The 23899-nt window shown below is 41.7% G+C and overlaps 1 protein-coding gene across 5 annotated transcripts in view; it reads right to left on the bottom strand.

The window, feature by feature from the left end:
• Nucleotide 1: 1 nt before the first annotated feature.
• Nucleotides 2–23899, bottom strand: part of skap1 (src kinase associated phosphoprotein 1) — a 44801-nt gene continuing 20903 nt past the window's right edge. For 4 of the 5 annotated variants that reach the window (XM_080873792.1, XM_080873790.1, XM_080873791.1 and 1 more), the window contains exons 6-14: nucleotides 21244–21324; nucleotides 21038–21121; nucleotides 20819–20943; nucleotides 19193–19256; nucleotides 17577–17765; nucleotides 9883–9936; nucleotides 9670–9779; nucleotides 2186–2288; nucleotides 2–1845 (exon numbers count right to left, since the gene is read on the bottom strand). In XM_080873792.1, coding sequence (XP_080729918.1) covers nucleotides 2196–2288; nucleotides 9670–9779; nucleotides 9883–9936; nucleotides 17577–17765; nucleotides 19193–19256; nucleotides 20819–20943; nucleotides 21038–21121; nucleotides 21244–21324 — 800 coding nt within the window. In that variant the 3' untranslated portion in view covers nucleotides 2–1845; nucleotides 2186–2195. Of the gene's footprint in view, nucleotides 1846–2177; nucleotides 2289–9669; nucleotides 9780–9882; nucleotides 9937–17576; nucleotides 17766–19192; nucleotides 19257–20818; nucleotides 20944–21037; nucleotides 21122–21243; nucleotides 21325–23899 lie in introns of all 5 variants that reach the window. The other variant, XM_080873793.1, reaches the window with a different exon arrangement.

A 23899-nucleotide genomic window follows, 5' to 3' on the forward strand; every position in this document is an offset into this window, starting at 1 on the left:
TTTTCCTCTCTCCACAACTCGGTGTGTCTGAAATCACTCATTACTCTGTATGCACTGGATTTTATGATGGATTTTCCATCTATCTGCATGTAAAGAGTATTATTGCATGCTACACAATGCACTTAAAATACAGCAGTTTTGTATTTTCGAATTCATTTTTATTTCAATTTTCTTTCCTTTTCAGTGCAATTTGTTGATTCCCAGAGTGGGTTTGAAAATGTTCACTTCAGTTTTTATTAGTGTCAGTGTTGATTTTAGTTTACTTAAATATTAAAATATAAAGGATATTTGTCATTGGTCAAATTTTTTTTTTGGTTTTACAGTACAAACTTTTCCCTTTTGAGGCAGTTAGACATCCTAAATCTCAAACAACAAAAAGTTTACCAGACAAACACTGAAGTTAAAGTAATTTTCTTTTTATTTCTATTTCATTTTAATCATCATTATCAATATAATTTCAGTTAGTCTTGATTTTATTACACAGAGTTTTAGTTAAAACTAACAACCTTGGGTTAATCATAGAATATGATTAGAATATGAATATAGAATTTTATTTATATAAATTAATATTTATTTTACTTAACCTCAATTAACAAAAAAAAAGAAAGGAAAAACAAAGCAAACCTAATCTGGAAGCTAAAAATACAAAGGTACAATAACTGAGTTATCACTAAAAGAAATCCTGTAATTTATCAGTTATATCAAAATTTTTAAGCCTGTTTGATCACTGAAACGTCCAGTGTGATCGTGCCGTCGTCCTCTGGCATCGTAATGAGCGAGTTCAAACACATCCTGAATGCCTGCTGTGGAAATTCTGGTCGTCTTGCCTGTAACCTGTCTGCATCTTGGCAGCGACGTTGTTCCCACAACACTTCTGCTTCTTTTAAGCTGCATTTAAAAGGGACCGGCAGGTTCTATTTGTGAGGTTTCGCACAGAAATCAGACTTTATTTTAATAAGCTGTTTGCATCTAAGCTGTGGAGGGATTTTAACGTTTCACTGGTTTTGTTCCTGGTAATAACTACAGGGGTTTATTTTGAGTTTTGTTTAAATACGGATGTCAAAGAGTACGAGGGTAATGTGAGTGATGGTATCCATGTACATGTGCACATGATTATTTTATTTCAATAAAACCTTGTCCTCTTTACTGTCACGACATGTTATTAAACAGCTTTTTACACATGACTCAAGACATTGAAGCAAGCCTGCCACCTAGTGGCTCCAAATAAACAGTTTTAAAAATCCCCCTTTTTCTTTAGAACAGAAACAAACGCACACAATATTTTATTTTTAGTATTTCTGAGCAGAGTTTACATTAAAATACTTTACATTACTGTTTCTTATGTCAGTTATGAGAAAATTATTTATAAACTAACAATCAACGTCCTGTTTTCAGATTTATCCAGTGGATTCATAAATGCATGCATGCAACATTCTTAATCACTCAAAAGTGCAGCTAATGGTGCTTTTAATTATTGATGTGTCTGTCATTTTATTTGAATTAACACATTCACTGTTTAGTTTGGCACTTCTCTGATATTTCTACACAGTGGTTGAGACTTATAAAGAAAATGAGAAATCTCACATTTAGGACGATTGATCACTTATCAAAACTGATAAACAGACTAATTACTCCAGCTCTAGTGTGCACTTAGATTTTTTTTTCTTTAAACAGGCTTTTATAAATGGCTTATAGTGTACAAGAGTAAGTACAGCTGCAGCAGGTTTAGGTGATAATATAATAATTTACATTGGTATAAAAGGGGAATAATTTTGAAATGCCAAACGCTTATCTGACAGATGTGTCAAGAGTAATTCATGGCAGGACGTGCTGGCAGCCGCAGCGCTGTGAAGAAAAAGAAACCGTATCAGAGAAGGACGCATTAATAATTCAGTGTTCATTTTAAGCTGCACCTATCTGACTGCATTAGGGAATCATTTTCTTAAATAGGACAACTGACGCTGTAATCATGCCTCTGTTGCATATATTTATCCTCGCCCATTGCCCATTGCAGCACTCGGATTGCTTTGTGCAGTACTTCTTCCAGCCAGCAGATGCCATAAATGGCAGGTCAACGACTGCATATACCTCAGTGGCAATCTGGATGAGTACCAGGGGGACCGTTTCTGTGTATTAGGCCACAGTAATGGTCCATAATGCTGATGATAAGAGAGTACCTCGGTACCTGTTGGAGCTCAGAGGATGTAGGCAGGCTGCAGGAAGTCCTTGGGGACGATGCCCACGGTGCCGTTTAGCTCGCCGACCCACCACCCGTGAATGTTGTACTCCTGGGCCCCAAAAAAGAAGAAGAAACAGAGCGGTGAGGCTCAAAGGGCGTCTAGGAACAGGTAAACAAAGCGGGATCAGGCATAAAACCTGCACTTTGATACTGATACTGATTTGACACACCACTGAACACAAGAGGAGACATTTGAATTATTTTAACACAGAAACCCAGAGAAAAACTATCAGGTTACAAATGCTTAAAGTCAACTCTGGCGCAGGAAATCCAGGCGAGCGTGGTCCCGTCCACAAAGAGCCATGCGCAACACTCCTAATGGACACTTTTGGTGTATTAGCCTCCAGGGTTTTCATTAAAAAATGAGGCAAACGGTAAACAAGGCTATCGAGACAGCGAGTGTCTACAATAAAACAGCTTTTTTTAACCGCTCCAAAGCCATCGCCACAGCTGGCCCGTTTCCCCAGACTAATTATAACGAGGGTTCATTTCTGTACTGTGATTAAAAAAACAACACAAAAAAGACGGATTATTTCACGCGCATGTTCAGAGAAAATATAAATGCTGGTTGAAGGTGACCGATTAAATCCACTGTGCCTCAAAAAAAATCCCATAAACACCAGTTTTTTTCATTACTTATGATTACAGCTTTTATTTACAATTGGGACAGTTCAGAAGCATAATAATGGGGATTTAAAAAAAACCTGAAACAAGCTAAGAACAAACAATAAATATCGATCTGGAGGATGTATTGTGACTGAAAACCATATGAGTCTTTGTGCAGATAAGAAACCCCAGAAATGTTGATTTTTCATCTGCTGAACTGAAAGAAAACATCCTAGAAGAAAAACCCTAAAAATATAATGTAGACAAATTTATTTGAGGCTAAAATTTGGCTTTAAAAATTAATAAATAGAGGTTGAACATATGCTTTGGTTATCATGGAGGAAATCTACTAGAATCTCTATGAAAACAGGGATTTTTTTGTGTGTGTTTATTTGTAGCTGAAAGAATCGCAGTTAACTCTAAGCCGAATCAAATGTAAGTAAGTTAATTGATATACACTTATACAGGGAACACAGCAGTTTGCACTGCTTCCAGACCTGTACATTGAAATAATGAAGCTGCTTATTTAATCTGCTTCAAGCATTTAACGAACATGACTGAACCGCTGCATGATGATCTGATCACAGCAGCCGGGCTATGAGTAGATCTGTACTGGATCAATATTTGGAAAGCGATCGGCTTGGCAGTGGGGGCACAAGCCACCCTGCTGGAGCAGAAACCCCAGTGCCACTCATCTCTCCTCTTTTTCAGACCCGACACGATTGTGCGGACAGTTTATCACACACGTGCAGACACATATGTAAAATAAATTGGTGGGTTTTTTCCGCTGAGTGCATGCCTCAGATTCAGGTTCTGGTTCACGCGCACTCTGTTGACATGATGAAAAGCATCGTGTAGGAGGTTTAGCCGATCATCCGGACCTGACACCTCTCTGCAGCCAGAGGAATGAGGCCTGCAGCTAATGAGCGGTGTTTGGACAGCGAGGATGGATGAACCGCTTAGACGGTAATAAACCACAAGGCTCAAGTGTTCTAACAGCACAAACAGGTACCCACAATAAGCAGATTGTCCACCCAGGCCTCATCGTTTTCCCCCTGCAAACCTCTCTGACAGCTCTGACTGGGATGCTCCAGTGTGCTTGGCTCTCTGACAAACTGACAGTTCGCTGTGTCTGAGCTCATAACGAAGGGGAAAGTTAGGGCCGAAATGGCCTTTTTATGCTCCCCATAAGACCGTGCAGGGAAAAGCCCGGTTGCGGAAAGCTGGCTCCGGTTCCCATTCGGAGAACGTGAGGAGAGGAGGAGGAGAGGGCAGACAGACGGACGGTGGGGGGAGGCATCGGAGAGAGGGAGCGAAACAGTTTTTCTCTCCCTTGGGGGCGTCGCAGCACTATTCCACCAACCGTAGTGACAGAGAGTTTTATTTATCTCCGCGGCCCATCTGTGCAGTCGGTCTCAAATTCTCCCTGAGAAAGGTCTTTTGGATTATCAGCGTCGCCATTTTAATACAACTGCTACATCACGGAGTGGGTGCCAATGGCGGTAGAAGTCTGTCAGGCGTGCAGAGTCCATCTTCCTCACACTTGAAATGGGTTCATCCAGAGTACACCTGCTGTAATAGGGACATTCCAAAAGGCTTGCAGACTAAATTATCCAAATGACAAAAACTAGGCTCCTCAATGCCCCCATTCCCCACCCTTCTGTTTGTTTTCCTCTGGTTTTTTTGGCTTTCAGGCCGTGAAACTCACAAACGGGGCACAGATAAACGTTTGGGCTCGGGACTAAAATGGAAGATGTTCCCTGTGAGGGGGAAAAATAAGGTTTCCCTGAGGGGTCTGACTTCTGGGAAACGTGTGCTGAGGTGACACGTATCCGAGGCTGTGTTTGCTGCAACCTGGGCGCAAATTGAAAGGGGAGGAGAGGTGGTGGTGGTGGTGGGGGGCAAACAGCGCCGTGTCGTGGCGGCTGCGGCACGCTGACTCGCTGACCTCCCGGTGACTCCTCCACCAAGAGGAGAGGTGGGGTGGCGGTGGGGGAGAACGGGTGTGGGCGGGGCTGGCACTGAGAGTGGGTTGCCATGACAACACCTGCAGTGTACCGGCGCAATCGTTTATTTACCACTCAGGGGGCTGGCTAATGGTGGCATTCTGATAGGCCCATCGCTCACGGCTCCCCGACCCGCAGGACAGATTGACAGCTACCCCGAGCCTCGAAGCGGGGAGAAGGTGAGTCGAGGTTGGCTGGATGTGGCGACCGAGAGAGACAGACAGAGGGCGGTGGGCGAAGGCAGGTGTCGTGTCACGCCACCATTATCCGCCTAAACAAAACACATCTTCAATATTCGTGTCAGGTAAGAAAAAAATCACCTTTTTCACATGTAAAAATCTGCACGGATCCTGACCACATGTTTTCCTCACACACATGAAACACACACACACACACACACACACACACACTCGTGCAATCCCAAATGCATACAAACTAGGGGGAGTGCTAATAAGCCTGACACATGAGGCATCTTTCCTCGGCCACCAGCTGACTGAGGCAGGCCTTGGGCATGATGGAGCGCAGGAAGTCTCTCATTGCCCTGCCGCTGAACCCGCCGCCTGGGTGTTACAATCTCTCCCTCCCTCCCTCCTTCCCCATTTCCAACCCCCTCCTCCACCTCCTCTTTTTCCTCTCTTCCACGTCTCTCCTGTAGCAACCTTTCCGCCTGCATCCTCTCTGTTTTTATTCCCCGCTCTCCTCCACATGCACTGCAGCTCTCTGCAGTTCTTCCATCACTGCTGACCCTAATAAAGAAACATGGACACCTCAGCCAGGCACAAGCACACCATCTGTAACCTGTTATCAGGTTAGCAAGCCCTCCTCGCCGCTCACACAGGTACACTTCACAACTGATAACACCTGAAACTTCAGGGTAGAAGGATCTTCTCTTTATTTTGATGGGGTGGGGAGGTCGAAATCTACTCGGAAACACGGATGATAACTCGGCTTAACCAGAGATGGAAATGGCTACTTGGTGTCCATTTTTTTCCAAGTGGGCTTTTAATTAAATCAGCGCATTGGCTTCAAATTGGAAACATGACAGAGCATGAGAACGTTTGAAAATATCTCAGGGACGATGAGATTTAATAAAAAGAAAACCTACTCGCTCCTTTCTAATGCACGCCTGGGATTACAGATAGCTCCTTAACTTAATAGCAATTTAAAGTGGATTTGTGTATGCCACTGAGTGTCTGTAATGATGGCTGTTTACGCCGCCCCTCATTTATAATAATTAAGCAGAATGGATTGGGGGGTGGGCTGCTCGGACGCTGTTCTGGGCTATTGGCTTGGGCTGAATAATGACCTACTGTAGTTGACCGGGGGATGACCGCTGCCTCCTGCATGACCCCAAACCCCAGACTCACCCCCTGCTACTTTGGGTGGTAAATAGGATGTCTCTGCCTGTCTATAGCGTCTTGGTGTCTATGGCCACAATAGCAGCTAGGGGTCTTTAAATGGCTGTGTGACAGCGAAAAGGAGAAAGAGAGGGGGGGGGGGGGGGGGGGGGGGGGTGGACAGGGCTCACACAAAAGAATAAAGGGATCCCCTCCTCTTTGTCTCCCTGGCTTGACTTTTCCCATCTGATTATTTGACCACTTTTCCTTTTCTTCACTTGCTTTCAGTTGGTGTGGCCTGCACGCAGAGGGCCAAAAGAGAACATGAAGGCAACATGACGAAAAACTGTCCCGGCTAGCAAGGACACAACATGGAATATATAATTTAAATTGTGAATATCCGAGTTTGAGTTTTACGCAATTATACCCCTCAACAAGTACATCTATAAGGACGTAAATCAGCTTTCAGTGGTTGTAAAAGTTTTCATTTAAAAAAAGCGATTAAAAACCACCACAAGGTGTCAGTGGTGTCCACGTTCTCATTGTCTCTAACAAGCTGAACACTTTGGCCAAATGTGCAGTGACGCTTTTCTTTGGGAGCCGCACCGGATTGGCTGGCCGGCCGCCCTCTCTCTGGATTTTGGTTGGACGGGATGGAGGAAGAGAGGTGGTGGTGGCGGCGGCAGCAGCAGCAGCAGGGGCAGCACTTGCCAGAGTTTTAAGGACCCTGGATGGGTTTGTGCCATAAATCTCTTCCCACTCCATCCCGCCGTTCTCCATGAGTGCCTGTGGGAATACAGGAATGTGACAGCTGACCTGTAGAGCCCACGTCTTTTGATTGTGGATCCATAAATTAGAGGGCAAGAATGCACCTTATGGCTTTAGAGACAAAGCACTACAGGTACTACATGTGTCAGCGGGAAGTGGAACAATAAATTTAACACATTTTAAATCCTACTACAAATAATATCCCTTTGCATGACGCCGGCGAGGCGATGATGCCGTTACAGCGCTCCTGATGTGGCTGAAACATCTTTGCAATTTAAATCTAAAATTGGAGAGTGTGATACTGCAAAAAAAAAAAGAACTGCGCTCACCCGTATTTGTCATCACACACTAAAATGCCAGCGTAAAGCCATAATGTGCATCAGAAAAATGCAAGCTCTCAGAAATGAAATGCCAGAGCAAAAAAAAAAAAAAAATCACATGATGGATTTCAGCGTGCGTTTCTACCTCATGTTTCAGCGGGCTGAGCATCGGCGGAGGGCAGAGTTAGACATCGCTGAAACCAGGTGGCACGGTCTGCGAGATTAATTCTGTTGAACTAATGGGATTCATATGAGTTGTGAGGTTTCTAATTTATTTACTTTGTCAGTGATACACACACACACACACAGAGCAACACACAAGAGGGAGGAAAAACACAAATACAGTAAAAATGCTCCCACTTTACAGTAAGTGAGAGATCAATAATGATGGATGAGGGCCTTTTATACAATCGGCATGTTCTCCTCAGTTCACAGCCATATGACACCACGCCTGTGGCTATCCCATTCTGCACTTCAGCAGTCAATCACATCGCAGCTTTAAAAATAACAGTTTGTTAGCAACATTGATTTAGCACTTAGAGTGTGTCCTTATTACCTTGTAATTATGGTCAGTGTTGACATAACAGCACAGACAACCAGGCCTCCCACCCTCTGAGAGAATTTATGGGCCCTGGTTTTATTACGGCCATTTCGTGTGCCTGGGTCCCCCGTTAAGCGACGGGCTTGAGTTCTAGCCAAGGGCCCGTATTTCACTCATCGAGGTCAGGGTCCTTAGGAATTCCCCCCGTAAAACTGAATGCCGCTGGGGGTCTGCGTGTACATACAGAAGGCACAGGGAAGCCCTCCCCGAGGGCTCATTAAAATGAATAGGCGATTACAGGCTATAATCCAAATAATGCTATTCATGAGGTGAATGTGATGCTATTAGGACGCAGAATGGGACACGGGTGGAGTCGTGTCGTCACAGTAAACCAAACATTCGGAAGTCGTGCGGGCATCACCTTTAAATAATTTACAATGCTCGCTTGAAGTCTATTAGGAGGCAGTTAGGGCGCTCTCTCGTGGTCTGTCACCTTGTTATGACTCCAGCGTCCAGTTTGACAAAACAAGAGTAATCCCTGTCATTAAGATTGTGAGATACAACAGCAAACTCCTGCCTCCAACCTGGACTTAGTTTGCCTTTAAGGTCTTTGGCGAGGCAGTAATCTGATGCATACAGTGAAAAGTAATAACGGCGAGTGGGGCCGAGGCCATCTGAGGCGGATCTGAAGCCCAGAGCCAGGACCCCTTTGTCTCCCCGAGTACAGTGCTTTTGTCATCGCTGTGAAAAATTGATGTGGCTGTTTTGACATTTCCCCCTATCAAGCAGCACACGCAGACAGACGAGCCTGGCATCTCATTAATCTGCCACTGCCAAAAGAACTGCAATTATAAGTCCATCTTCTGCGAGGGGCATTTTTCACCTGTGCTTTATCTGTTGTTATAAAGAGGAGGCTCACATTCCTTCAACACAAGCTGACACAATTCATACATCAAAATCCAAAACCCTGACCTCTTTGAAAGGATTGTTGCACTGAAACTGTTGTTAACCAAAAAAGGACAAATACTCAAAATTCACCGCAATCTACTGGTGATTAAAGATGCAAGAAATCATGACACTAAATACATAATTTCCTCATCTCTAAGCTCATAATTACTTACAAAAGAAAAAAAAAAAGAGTTCCTTCTTCCTGCCTCTCCTCTTCAGATAATTTAGTCTAAACACACAACATGATGATTCAATTTGAAACCAACCAATAGCAACAGTGTGGAGACAAGTCCCTGCACGCAGCAGAGTAAAAGTACCCAAATTACAAGCCATCGATTTCCAGTAGGATGTCTTTTTCCTGGTAGATACTCCGCATGTAACTACACGATGGCCATAAAACACAAGGAAATAGATTGAAGGAAAAGAGCTGAGATGCAGGATGGCTTCACCTGCAGTTTCACGTCAGACAGAAAAGGAAGAGCCTCGCATGGCTGCCTACTCAATTAACCCCTGTGATAGAGGCGCCGTAATGAACAACAGCACCATTACGCAGCACCCGAATGGCACTTCACCCTAGTGGCCCGCGAACAGACAGCACCGCTGTTGGTGCTGCACCAAGATGCTAACGGACAAATCTAGATGCTGGAGATATCAGCATGTTCAGAAAGTAAATGAGGACGAGGTGATTACTGGAGTTGATGTTGTTTAACCCTTAAATAATTGCACGTTTTACACAACTGCATCCTATCCTAAACTACTGTAATTGGTCCAGTAATTATATCTACGAGTCAAGCGTGCAATCGGGGACGGATTTCCATTAGGGACGATCGAGGGGAAAAACAAAGAGTTGTGAAAAAAGCCTAAATAAGCCCTCGGATTATTTTGTGCTGATGGCGATGCTGACCTTGCTGATGATGTAGATGAGATCTCCTCTCTCGAAGGTCAGTTCGTCTGACTCGTCGCCCTGGCAATCCCACAAACCCTGGTAGTAGTTGGAATAATCTGAGGACCAAACTGAAAGGAAGCACAGGGAACACATTTAAATAGAAGAAAGCAGGACGTAGATGCAGGGAAACTTTAGGCTGGAATAAATAAGTTACTAGACGGAGGCGGAAACCTTGTTTGCTGCTCTTCTCGTCGCTCTCATCACCTGGATTTCCAAGTTCTTCGTCTAAACAAACAAAAAAGGAAGAACAAGAGTATTTATCACAGGTGTAGAAGTAGGATTACTCATAATCACAATTACTTTGGTCAATGCTCAAATCATGATTTAATCATCAAAGAAGAAACTTGTCTTTTTAACCCTCACGTAACAAAAATATGACATTATTTTTTAGTGTATATTATACCTGTATGGCTTCCTTTACCTATGAAAGACATTTTACAAATTGAATGTAATTAATTGTGTTTTATAAGATTTTATTTTGCTGAAAGAAGTTCAGAGATTGCAGTTCCACCTACTCTTCATGTCACGTTTAGATGGGATCTAATTATCAGTAATAATCAGGTAATAGTGTCATATTAACAAAAGCTATATGTGGCTGTATTAGTCTGTATGTAACAAAGTATGTATGTGACATTTGTCTGGTTTGGATGGGATCTATTAGCTGAAACACACACTGTCCTAATATCCCTGAAAGGCTGTCCACATGCATGTCTGCACTGGCTGGTCAAACCCCAAGTACTCCAGGTTATCTCTGAATCTTGTTCTAGGCCATTAGCCGTGGAAAACATGACAGTGCAGGGGAAAGTTACACTAAAATCAAAGCTTATAATATTAAAAATCACCAGAACAGAAACTTCCATTAAAAAATTACTGTAAATAATTAATAGCAGGAGAGGTAGATTAACAGAATTTGTTACAGGAAAAATGATTCTATGTTTCTTTACCTTCTTTTAAATGTTCTATGATGCCTTTTGTCTGCCCTTTGCCTATGGTTAGATTAGTTTAGAATTATCTTTTTAGACTTTCCCAGCAAACACATCTTGTTTCTGGGACATATTGTTTTAGATTGTTTTATCTTCCCTAGCTCTCTGCTGACGAGACTAGCACCATATATGGAGTTGTTTTATTTTATCTGTTTATTATTTGTTATCCTGTTCTCACTGTCTCTGTGCTCTGTGCCTATAAAAATTACCAAGCCACTGTGCATGGTGTGAGTTGTTCTTAGCAGCTCACCCGTGTACACGTTTGATAAAGAAAGTAACTTTGTCTCATTGTGTCTTTATTTCTCCTGGGTTTTTTACAGAGTTTTCCCCCAACATTTCTTGGTCCTTCGGAGCCGGAGCGCCTCCATCGTGTCCCATCTCCGTGACCAGTCCACGTTGTTCGTCTGTCGACAGCCCACACACTAGGTGTGTGGTCAAAGACCAAGGGCGTTAAATTCGAGTCTTGGCCAACGTTCTAGAAAGCGACCCACGGTGGTGGGGCCCGATCGAGGTGGACCAGACCCGGCGACACTGACCAGGTAGATACAGACACACTGACACAATCTTGCGTAAAAGCGCATTTTAAATTCAGGGAATTTAAAATAGCGAAAGTAGCTCGTCGCGACTGGAAGCTCCCCACCTCTGTGGGTTTAAAGTAGCTCGTCGGCTGGTAGCTTGGAGCTCGTCGACTGGAAGCTCCCCACTTCTGTGGGTTAGGTTTGGAGCTCTGGGTAGCTCCCCCAGCTGGGTCTAGGGAATAAGTAGCTCGTCTACAGAAAGACTGGCAGCTCCCCTTATGATAAGGGTTCCGATCGCGCGAATAAGTGTGAATGTGAATGTATGTGTGTGTATTGTTTTAATTAACGGAGCAAGCTGAATTTTCACGGTCCAATAAGAGACTGAGCTGCTCCTCCTGTGTTTTTTCTTTTACTGCTGTTCACTGACGTGCTGGTGAGTTGAGAGAACGGTCGAGTTCCGTCTCGTAAAGTTCACACCGCTTTTGGAAATAGTCCGAAAGTAGAAGGGCGTGTGAGCAACCACTCTCGTCTCTAATACCAGCGAAGGTGATAGCAGCTGTATTGTGTATATATTACTTAAACAAAAATAAGTAAATACATAAATAAGATGGGTAATCAAGCAAGTGAAATTAAAACTCACTCCTGACGAGCAGTGGTGAGAAAAGAAAAGTCCAGACGCCGGACAAAAACAGTGTCTGTAAACTGAGAGATTTAAGAAAACAAAATATAAACAGTCAGAAGAATAGAACTCAACTGCCAGTTTAGTAAAACCAGAGTTTCGCATCTGAGGAGGAGTGAAATTCTTACAGAGCTTGATCCCCGGCATTGGAGTTGCCGAGGTGCGGGATCACGTGGAAATCAACCGATATGCTCTGCTACGACACATCAACTTGACTAAGACCCTGGGAACCGCCTTAGCAGGAGAACAGCAGGCCATCAGAACGATGGTGCTGCAGAACAGACTGACTCTAGACCTGCTAACAGCATCACAAGGAGGAGTTTGTAAGCGGAGACATTTATGAAGCTTTGCAGAATTTGACCATTCTGCAGAAATATGTCACTGACCACACATCTGGAGCAGCTACACCGCCATGTCTAAGAGTAATGATTTCAAAGATGATAACAACTACAATGACTGCTTATGTTGCCATGCCTCAAGAAGAACAGCATCCCGTTGCAATTCTGTTAGAGGAGAACTTGTAATAACTGCTAATGAATGACGTGGTGATTAAAAATGACTTGTCAAGTGATCACGCACTGATTAAAACATTAGTAGGTTATGCAGGTTTTCATCCTTTTATTTTTTGAAGTTTTCATCCTTGTATTTTTTGAAGTTTTCATTTTACATATTTGGTTTTCATCATTTTTAAATACAAAGTTTTCATTTTAGTTTTCATCCTTTTATTTTTTGTAGTTTTCGTTTTAAAATATAAGGTTTTTATCCTTTATTTTTTGTAGTTTTAGTTTTATTATTTTTTCTTGTTTATTCCACTTGTTATTTCATTTACTATGATTTTCATTTACTATGTTTTTCTTTTTATTATTTTCTTTTGTTTTATTCTTTAGACCAAATGACTTCCATTTCTGCTATGCTGACATTTTGAAAATTAAAAAATTGCTTAAGATACTTAATAAATAACCTTCACAGACAATTGTTGTATACATTTAAAATAAGTTAAAACAGGAGGGAATGTTACAGGAAAAATGATTCTATGTTTCTTTACCTTCTTTTAAATGTTCTATGATGCCTTTTGTCTGCCCTTTGCCTATGGTTAGATTAGTTTAGAATTATCTTTTTAGACTTTCCCAGCAAACACATCTTGTTTCTGGGACATATTGTTTTAGATTGTTTTATCTTCCCTAGCTCTCTGCTGACGAGACTAGCACCATATATGGAGTTGTTTTATTTTATCTGTTTATTATTTGTTATCCTGTTCTCACTGTCTCTGTGCTCTGTGCCTATAAAAATTACCAAGCCACTGTGCATGGTGTGAGTTGTTCTTAGCAGCTCACCCGTGTACACGTTTGATAAAGAAAGTAACTTTGTCTCATTGTGTCTTTATTTCTCCTGGGTTTTTTACAGAGTTTTCCCCCAACAGAATTACAGTAGCAAACATTTTAAATGAATAAAACATCACAACAGTGCATTAAAATACATGACTGACCCCACTCAGCCACTTGAATTTTAACTTCAACCAAAAACTAAATAAATTAATGCAAAACTGAACCAAGTCTTTGCAGAGGCAGATGTGCTGAAAGGCAAAACCAAAGAATCCGTGTTAAACATTTTATATTGCTCATCTTGTTTTATTAATTGCTTGAAGCCAAAATTGATATTTAAATTAAAAATTCGACAAAGTGTGCAGCCCTATCCAGAACCTAAATATTTTAATATCAGTGTCTAAAAGAAATACATTTAATTTTTAATAATAATAAAAGGCATTACCTGCTGGTGGCCTGACTTTAACAACTATAGTTTATAAATAATTTATATTTGTCCCACGTGTTAACGAGAAATGAACAGCAAAGAAATTATGATAGAGCCAGACAAACAGAAAAATTAATAAACTGGATCATTTGCAAATCCCTGATGAATCTCAGCATGACACAAGCTGTTAATTCTTCTTTAACTAGGATGAACTCTGGCGTGAGGATCAGCCTATTAAACCGCAGGCGGGAAATGTTAAAGAAGAAGAGTTTTTTTTAAGCCACGCGGAGGCGGACATGTCATTGACTGCGGGGCGTGGCACCCGGTGGTCTGAGAGGTGACACGGTGATATGCCTGCCCTCTGTCTCCCACATCCATCCTCCACACAAACCAGCTGACAGCAACGCCACAACCCAGCAACACTATCCACCTTCCAGCACAGGCTGCACCTCTGCTTCCAGGAAGAGCAGGAAACACGAACCACACACACACATGCATACACATACACAAACAGACACACACCATGTGTCCAGCTTGAATGTAAAAAGTTTAGTTTATGTATACATGAGGGATGCCTTTGTCTTTCCCCGTTGCTTTCTTTCTTCAAACAGATAATCACAGCTTTCTTAAAAAAAAATAATAATAATAAATTTAAAAAAGTACAAACTGCGGCACTTTGTTCCTACACCAAATGATCCAAAAGATAAAAAAATGAGATTTTAAATGTGCTCGCAGCGGGTCCAAACATTTGTTTGGTGCTCTTCGACTGCGAGCATCGTTCCATCGAGAGGCCACCGCTATGGGCCAACGGTTTCTATATCAAAGTGATTTAATTTTCCAGTCAATAAAATCAGTCATCAGCATCAGAGCCAATACCAGCCGCTGCTCTGCATTCTGCCTGCAACTGAGTTTTGCTGCGACAAAACTGACATCGCCTAAAAATGGATGCTGCAGTCACGGATGTCATTTTGCAAGTTTGCAAACTTCACTGCCGTCAGCACTCGAAACACATCAGAAGGAAACTATCAAATAAGACATTGTGAGACTTCCTTTGCATTCCAATTTAAGAACACGAGTGGAGGTCCCTTTTAAAACTTCATCGGTAGTACCATGTTACGACACCGGTGACAGCTGGGAGCCTGGTGGCTCAGCGGTTAGCACTAACAGGGCTTTCTCCAGGAGCGCCTTTTCTCTCCTGCCCTACAGGAGACAGTTTATCCTCTCCACCCAGGACACTCTCACAGGACGTTCTTCCTCTCTCTTCCTGGTTAAAGTCACTAAAAGGTTACTAATCTATTGTAACTATTTTAGGGTCTTTACCTTGCAATGTGAACCACCTCGAGGCAACTGTTGTGGTGATTTGGCGCTATATAAATAGAATAGAATAGAATTAAAATAATCAGCTAGCATAGCAATCATAAAACATTAAAAAAACTGAGGTTACTACTACAGCAAGCATGCGAGTATATCTAGGCAAAACTTGTCAAGTCTCTTGTCAGGTCTGCACAGACAAGTCTGAAGAGCCTACAGATCCAAAAGCTGCCTCTGAATAAACATTTTAAGAATTAGATTACAAAACTGGAGCTGAAACGTGTTCAGACCTCTTTCCTTTCTTTCCTGCTGCTAACATTAGCACCACGAAAACCGGCTGGTGGTTACATGTTGCTCAGGTTGAGTGGTTATACATCAGTTTATTCGGTCGCAGACGGCATTTTCTAAACCAAAGTGCAGCAGAACAGCGCTGGTTTTATGTCGTTTAATAACTTTCATCACACAAAAGGAGAACCATGCCTCCATCTGCTGGAGCTGCAGCCCCGGCCATATTAGAACAAATAACGTGACTAGAAATGAATAAAATTGTATATTTTTTAGAATCATCTCTGGCTTTTTTGCTTTTATTAGGCAGTAAGAGATGACAGGAAGGTGGGCAGACAGTATCGAACCCGAGCGCATCGATGAGGATGGCACACGAGGAATGCATGCCACCAAGGTTAATTCAGTTGGATTCAGTTTTATTTATGTAGCTGCCTCAAGGTGCTTTATCTTGTAAGGTAAAGAGCCTACAATAATACTAAAGCAAGTGACCCATGAATAATCAGTACAACCCACAAGTGTTTCCATATCATAGTAATATCAGTAATAATCAGGTAATAGCATCATATTAACAAAAGCTACATCTAGCTGTATTAGTCTGTATGTAACAAAGGGTAAAGCATGGATTAATCAAATATTACATTTAATATACAAGACTGGTAACAAAACTGGATCATTAAATTATTATTAAGCCATCCTTAAATGTGTTTCCTTATTATTACATTCAGGAAGGAGGTTGTGAGATTGTTTCTGTTTGTTCTGTTTGTTTGTTTTTAGTAGGACTACTTGGAGAGGATTTGAGGTGGGTCTTTGCTCAACTGAGAAATTATGAAGTTAATGATTAACTTCTAGAGTCAGTGGGAATCCAGATTTGGATGTGGTTGTAAAGAAAATGGAAATTTGGGGCCATGCCCTCACAAATGCATCCAACGTCAGAAACTAATCCAGATACAGATCTTTCTGGATGCAGGGACTTAATTCATGCCATTATGCAGAGGCAGTTTTCACCCTCCTTTTGTTTTTGCCTGCTTTTATCCCGAAATATAGATTTCAGTTTCATATTATCTGTTGATGATACCAAGCTAGGTTATTACTGTGGTTTTACCGTAATTTTTATCACTCTTAACCCTCTATCATGTTATTTCTAAGCTGTAATGTTTTGTTGTTCTGTTTTAGATAGTTGCTTTAATTTACTATTAAACAGCACTATTTTTAAATCATACACAGCTTTCACAAGTGTCACAATAATTTGTTTATTTTAAGGTCAGGGGGAAAAAAACCTAAAAGTAAACGTGTGCTATATGAAGACATTTTTTACTAATTACAAATGGAATAAATGCTTCTATTTGCAGAGATAGAAAGGTTCCTAAATGCAAACATGGCAGCTGATCAGTGAAAATTACTCCCAAATTGAATTATTGAACAGTCTGTAATCACTGTGTAAAAGCCGAGCAGAGGGAGGTGCAGCATGACTGATAAGCGAAGGGGTGAGAAAGTGAACGAAAGAGCCCGTCACTCGATATGCCATCTGTGGTCAGGGTCGGTACCTCTTCCCAGATGGCTCTGAACGCCGGCGTGACAGTTTGAAGACTGATTCCCCTCTCACCAGTGATTTTGGCAAAGGTAATGTACTCACTGAGTGAAACTGAATCTTGATGTATCTTATCTAATAGAACGAGTGATGGACGACGGCCCTGAGAAGATCGGATCACCCCCTTTTGTCCTTCTTGGGATCTTGTAGCCATGGGACTGTCTCTCACACACACACTCACACACACACACAGTCATGGGGTCTCGTCGGTCAAACTCTAATTTCTATTAAAGATGTGACATTAAGAGCTTCAGATCTATTTTAAGCTCTGCGAGATGCAGTTTTTACTTCCTTTCATCTAAATTGCTGTTGCCAGGCAATTTTAGCCAAAACTCTTGCTTAGTGGATTGAACTGTGGGCCATTTGTTGCCTGGCAACATTAGCTAATTGGACGGTCTATGACGGAGCGAAACTAGCCAGCTCTCGCTGATTTCAACAACATAACTTGTTCAGAGAGATAAGGAGGGAGCAGATTTGGAGTAGGTGTAAGTGAATCTTCCTCTTCCTGTCCTGCAGCAGCCACCCCGGTGCTGACAAGCTTATTAGTGTTGCTTGATTTAAAATGAGCGATCAGTCTGGAGGAACCTGGCAACACAAATTTCGCAGCAGGGAAAGATGGCAGATATTTCATGTTGCAAAAATCCCCCAGGGTTTGAGCGTCTGTCTGACTGAGTATCATGAGGGGTTGTGTGTGTGCGTCACTTCTCTGTTTATTTATCTGCGCAAGTGTGTGTCCAACCACATCCTCATACCTGGCAGCTCCTCGTAGATATCTTCTTCCTCGTCATCCTCCTCCTCTATCTCCTGTCCTCTGCCTACTCCTCCTCCCCGGGAGGCCAGGGTCGGCCGAGTTGGGGTTTCATTGGCCACCCCCTCGATGTCATCGTAGGTATCCTCGTCCTCCTCCTCGTCATCGACGGGGATGAAGTTGGAGCTGAGATCTACGAGGGAAGGGGAAACAATGTGATAGAAAGTGTTAGCGTCACAGCGTGGCAAAAAAGACAGAGACATGCATTAAGGGCTAAAGTAAGAGAAATGTCCGCCACGTCCTCGCTGCACAACGGGGCCGAGACACGTGCCAAACAGCAGCGGTGACAAACACTGGTGCCCCCGAAACATGCTGCAAACCGTTATCATGCTCATTAGCTGTTAGCCTTTATATTGTTTTCAACTAAGCAATAAATTATTGTTAAAACGCCAGAGAAAAAAAGCGGTTATAATTTCCATTTTGTCTGACAGCTCAGACCTAGAGGAAAAGGATAAAACACAAAGGGGAAAGCACATTTGAAAGGTCAGATCTAGCAGATGTTAATACGTTATCGGTTGTTGTTGATTTTCACTTTATAATTTTCCACAATCCAATAAGAAGCCTCTCCCTCTCACATCATCCCTGTGGTTCCTGCTTACCATCTGTTTATCATATTCATTCTGGGTCGTCCTACAGATGAAGACGCATCCCATCTAACTGCATTCTTTTGTTGCATCTCATACGCCCCCTCTCTCTCTCTTTCTCTGTCCTTGCATTTAAGGCAAAACGTTCTGGAAAGCGTGCCGATGCACTCAGATGAATTTGAAGGTGAAGAGGATAAATAATCATTTGCATGCTCTGTTTTTTTTGTAGTAAAAAAAAAAAAAGGCGTGGGGGGTGGGAGGAAGTAAGACAAACTGCCGAGTGTCCGTTACTTCCCGCAAATCAGTGGCCCGGCCCGAGCCCATTTTAGCGTAGACGAGGCACGACTGCTCGCTCAGATGGAGGAGCTGTCTCATTGCAGGCGACTGGCCATTGCAACACAGGGTATCAGGTCCTCTGCCGTACACCAGCAGCCAAGCAGAAATCAATGTCACTGGAGGATAACCAGAACATCTACCAATCAATTTCCTGTAAGTTGGAATTCGGTAGGAGGGTTAGGGGAGGAGTGGAGGAGAACCAGAGCTACACGATGGTGCACATGACATGGTGGGTGACATGTCGAATGAGGTGATTCAGGACTCTTGTGTTCAGCTGTGTAGTTAGTGATGGATGGGGCGGTTTTCGTATGAGTCAGAGATGACAAAGAACTCCCTTGCACTTCTGACCTTTCTGCCCCTCGAAAACACAAGAAAACTTTAGTACAAAAGAACATTTTTTAGAACATTTATACTGCTTTAACTGTATTTTCCACTTAACCTATGTGACTTTTAAAAAGCCAAGTCAATTTTATTTATATATAACAATATATATTTGTCTTAAGAATGGGCTATCATTGAACAGTGCAGAGAGAAAGGAGGAAAACAAGGCAGGGAGTGGTTTTCCATAATGAGTCATATGCAATAAGTCAGAAAAAGTAAAATAAAGAAAAAAGAAAAAGAGAGAGAGAAGCTGGCTTACCTCTAAGTACAAAATTGATTTGGTCCACCCATTCTCTGGCCTCTTGAGGGCTGCTGGCAGTGAACTGGAAGGAGAGAGCGGCGATAATAATACTGTGATTATAATTTAAACGTGCATTTATGTGCCTGGATTTTTATTCATTTTTATTTCTAGCCATATAAGAGGAGAGAAAAAGAAAGAACAGATATTGCTCTTTTTAAAATAGCTGTGAAATGTTAAAAAAAAATATCTGAATCTAACTAAAAATTAAATGACTGGGAAAACAAAAACGCATTCCACGTGTACATTTATCAAACTACATCTTTAGTTTATAAATGTCACAAAAAACACATTCAACCCAAACACAGACTGAAAACCAGGCTGAAGCTGGGGCGACATTCTTCAATTCAAACTTAGAAACTTAGAGGTCTGTACGATAATAAGAGGTTAAAAAAAACTAAATAGTTTAAATCTTCAAATAAGAAAACGTAAGACTTTAAAGACAGACTAGACACAAGGAGAGAAGGGTAATAAGAAACAGGTAATCAGACACTAACGAGAGCAGGAAAAAGAACAAAGGAAGGAAGTAAAACTACAGAAAATCACCTGAATATCTAACCTTCAAAATAAAACAGGAAATAAACTGAAAGAGATGTAGAGATGATGAGACCGATGGGAATATAGGAGGCAGAAGAAGGAAAATCAAGACCTGAGGATTACAATAAAAACCTAATAAACAGAACCAGGGATACAACAATAAAAAAGCAAAAAAGGCAAAATTGTATTAGTCTAGATAATCTGATAATGTTTGAGGCAGCTGTGACTTTGATGGTGGAGTGGGATGCCCAATAATTACAGGGTCAGCAGCTCGATACCTGCCCTCATGGGTCTCACCGATTGTTTTAGTGGTCTTAGTGTGCGTGAGAGGATGAATGTCAACCTTTTATAGGCACAGACAATGTGACGCACAGTGACATTTTACAGGAGAAAAATAAACTTTTCAGAAGTTTGTGGGGGACTAAGTATGCTCTGACGATATCATTTCAGTAAAATGTATTTTTACTGCAGTTTAGTTTTAATTCAGAGACCAAATATGTTTAAGCACCCTTTTACAATCCCCAAAAGTCTCGATAAAGTGCCAAAAGAATGAATCCTAAGACCCAGAAATTACATTAACATTTTGCTCTTCAAGTTTCCTGAACTCAAAAGTCAATGGGGTCTTTTAAACAGGTTACATGATGGTTGATGGTTAGATGGTTAAAACCAGCTGGTTTGGCCATGTGCAGAGGAGGAGTGGATATCCTGGACAAAGGATGGTGGTGACATAAAGCTTTATTTAAGCTTATTTATATAAGCTTTTTCTTTCCCACTGAAATTCTGAAATAATCCAAAAAACTAATGTTAAAATCCAACCAGCCTATTGTCTAAGGAACCAGGGCAATGCAAATTTTTGGATTGGCCTACAAAAACCTTTGCAAAATCGTTGCAGGACTCCATCAAACTATAGTATATATAATTATTTTTTTTTTTTCTGAGCCCTAGAAGACGAGTGAAGAACTGCCAGAAGAAATCATGTCAGCTCTTAATAAGACATGATTTTACTGGAGTTTATTTCTTTAATAATAATAATACAGAGATAATACAGACCTGGAAGGGCCGTTTTCCGGGAGCACTGAGCTCAAAACAGGCTTTTCTTTTGGAGTCTTTTCTCAGGTTGGTCACCATCTGTACAGTGTAGTCATTGATATAAAATGAACCCTTCTGCTGTTTATCTGTAGGGGGGAGAGGAGAACACGCAGTGGGATGAAATCCAATTTAAAATTATGCAGCTGCGATGTTTCCACATGGTGGCATTTGAAAACAAACCTTTTTCACTCCCAAAGTAGTAGAATATCGAATTGTTCAGGATGCACCATCTCTTCTGCCACTCTGGTCCAAAGAAGCTGTGGTCTAACGAAAAAACAAAGCAAAAAAAGGAAATTATTCACAGGAAACCAATTCTCTGTGTGTAAACAGATCAAAAAGCGGGACAAATGAAAGAGAGACTGTTAATAGTCTATCTGTTGTCGTACCTTTTCGTTTCTTTTCCAAGTAACCTTGCTTCAGGATGTTGGTGAGCTCATAGGCTGCCACTGGAAGGATATCCTCATCGTCTGTGAGAGCAACCAGACGTGAAACATCTTGTTATGTCTGTCTAAAATCAATTTATAATCACAAATGAAAAAGAAACAGTTCCTCACATGAGAGAAGCTGAAATCTGAGAATTTCCTTCTTGAAAAACGACTTCAAGCTTTGTTAACATTTTTTTCCAGTGAATCAGCTAATTGACAAAACAACTAATTGTTTCCTCACTAACTCCTTATAAGCTACACATACACTTCCCTTTTTCCCTCAAGGCACTTCACACACATCAGAATATAAAGTCTCTATCCCCGTGGATCAAATACATCCCTGCTAGTCTTTAGGAAACTGGGATCAATACTTCTACAGTGCTGCTGAGCACTGCACTCCATTCATCTGCTCACATTGCATTTTAATGAGAGGAAACTTCCTGTGGGGATTAAAAACCTCTCGTCAGAGTGCAGAGTCAAAATTTAAACATGACAGGATGATAGTTAGGTTATGATCAATTACCTTTGCAATATCAAACTAAAATAAATACTTGAACCCCAAATATCTACTGAGATGATCTGAAATATAACACTAAACGTGCTTCAGAACACGTTTAATTATGTATGCATTATTTTACATAGTTTAACGCATCATTATCAAATCATAAAATATCTAGAAAGCTTCTGTTATTTACATTTAAAACATAGATATTGTAAGCATAGTTATTTTGTTAGCGTCCATTTCTGTTGTTGTAGGACTTATAAGGATCAGTCTGTCAATAAAATCCAGATCTCCGCACCGTTAGGAGTAAAAACTGGTATATAGTTTGAAGTCGGCACTTTCAACACAAGCTGAAATGAAGACTCGGCCCGGCTGTGTCTTGCTCAGGGTCATTTTAAATCAGTCATGTGATTTGGACATTCACTCCGGAGGGTTAAACAACGTTGAGATTTGACTGGAGAGTGAAAAGTGAAAGGCTGTTTTCTCAGATTGTTGAAAAGACTTTATATCTAAATGTGGGTAAAAAGTGTCAGCATGTAGGAAACATGTTTCCATTGAGACATGCACCACACAATGAGATACCCATTAGAAACAGTTTATCTGTAGATATATAAATAGTATAGAGAAATTTTATATATAAAATGTTATCTGGTAATTTAAGCCTGATCAAAACCACTCAAACAACTATTGAAGTATCTGAAATAATGTTTCTGTTGCAGGTAAAAAACATGACTAACACTGAATAGTAACCTTTTCAGAACAGTGAGAGTAGCTTTAACATTTCTCTTTGTTATAATGCTGCAGTTATATGAGATAAACACTCCACAGCAAGTTGCCTGAAGAGATGCAATTTAAACCAGCTGCTCCATGTTGAAGTTATTGTTGAACCTGTCAGAAGAAAATCAAAGTATTTTCCCATTTTCTAGCCTTTAGCTGTTAGAGAGGAACTTGACCTTACATCGACCTCATAGACCATCCTCCTCCCTGTGTTTCAGTGGGAGTACCTGGCTTTTCTACATGTCAAAAACAAAGCTCAGCTTCCTCTGAGTTCATTAGTCAACGGGGATTGGAGGAGCAGAGGAAGAGAAGGAGCTCCCTTTTTAGTCTGAAACACAGGAACAATTCAAAGACCATTTACACGAGTCCGTGTGACACCCCCATTCAGAGCAGCGATGACAGGGGGAATGCCTGGAGTCCATCCCCCTCAGAGAGGGCCTGTTTAACTGCTGGGAAAAACCAAACATGTCAACCCACAACTGGCTCCTCTGGGTCAAACAAAGAGCATCCCCCAACGTTAGACAAACAGGAACCTCTGTGTCATTCATAAAAATCACCAACAAGGAGAAAACTAAGTGGGTATTAGCCCAGCTGAATGGCCACTCCTGAACTTATTATTTGCCATCTATTCGCAGCGAGTTTCATCTAAACAACTCAGCTCCAGAGAGCGAAATAGAGCTATTACTGTTTTATTTATTTATTTATTCATTTTGCTAGGCCAACATCTCTGAGATTTAAGTTCACCACAAACCTGTGTGTGATCTGATAACCCCTCGTGGCTTCGGTTTGCGGTCCTGACAGATGAGCGGGTCATTCCGGAGCTGAGCCCCAGACACCTCACAGCACTAACACGCTCACATATCATCAGCCTGCCTTTGTGGATGGACTGACCGGTGACACTATAAATACAGAGGTGCTAAGGACTGTTTTGTCAAAGAGAACCTGATTCGGTACATCATAACAAACAGCGGTCATTATGCTCCTCCACCTCATCTATCCGCCGGCAGTCCGTCCATTTTTTTTTCTGGTCCTGCTTCCCTGTTGCGGCCCACTTCTAATCCCCTCATCCGTCTGCTTCCCTCGCTCTTCATTTATCTGCAAAGTCGGCCCGGCTAATAGATGAGGAGGTGCAAAATCAACACAGGATCACTCTGATCTACTTGAGTCAATAAACATTACACATTCGTGCGTGCTTAACACTTTAACGCCAGGTGACCTGACCTCCACTTGACTATCCTTGCATGCATCGTGAACACGGCTGCAAACATCGACTGCGGCGAAACAATAGCTCGAGATTCATCCACAGGGTAGCGGCACAACCTAAAAGCCTCTCGCTGT

This window comes from Rhamphochromis sp. 'chilingali', assembly GCF_963969265.1.
Source record: "Rhamphochromis sp. 'chilingali' genome assembly, chromosome: 22".
Classification (NCBI taxonomy): Eukaryota; Metazoa; Chordata; class Actinopteri; order Cichliformes; family Cichlidae; genus Rhamphochromis; species Rhamphochromis sp. 'chilingali'.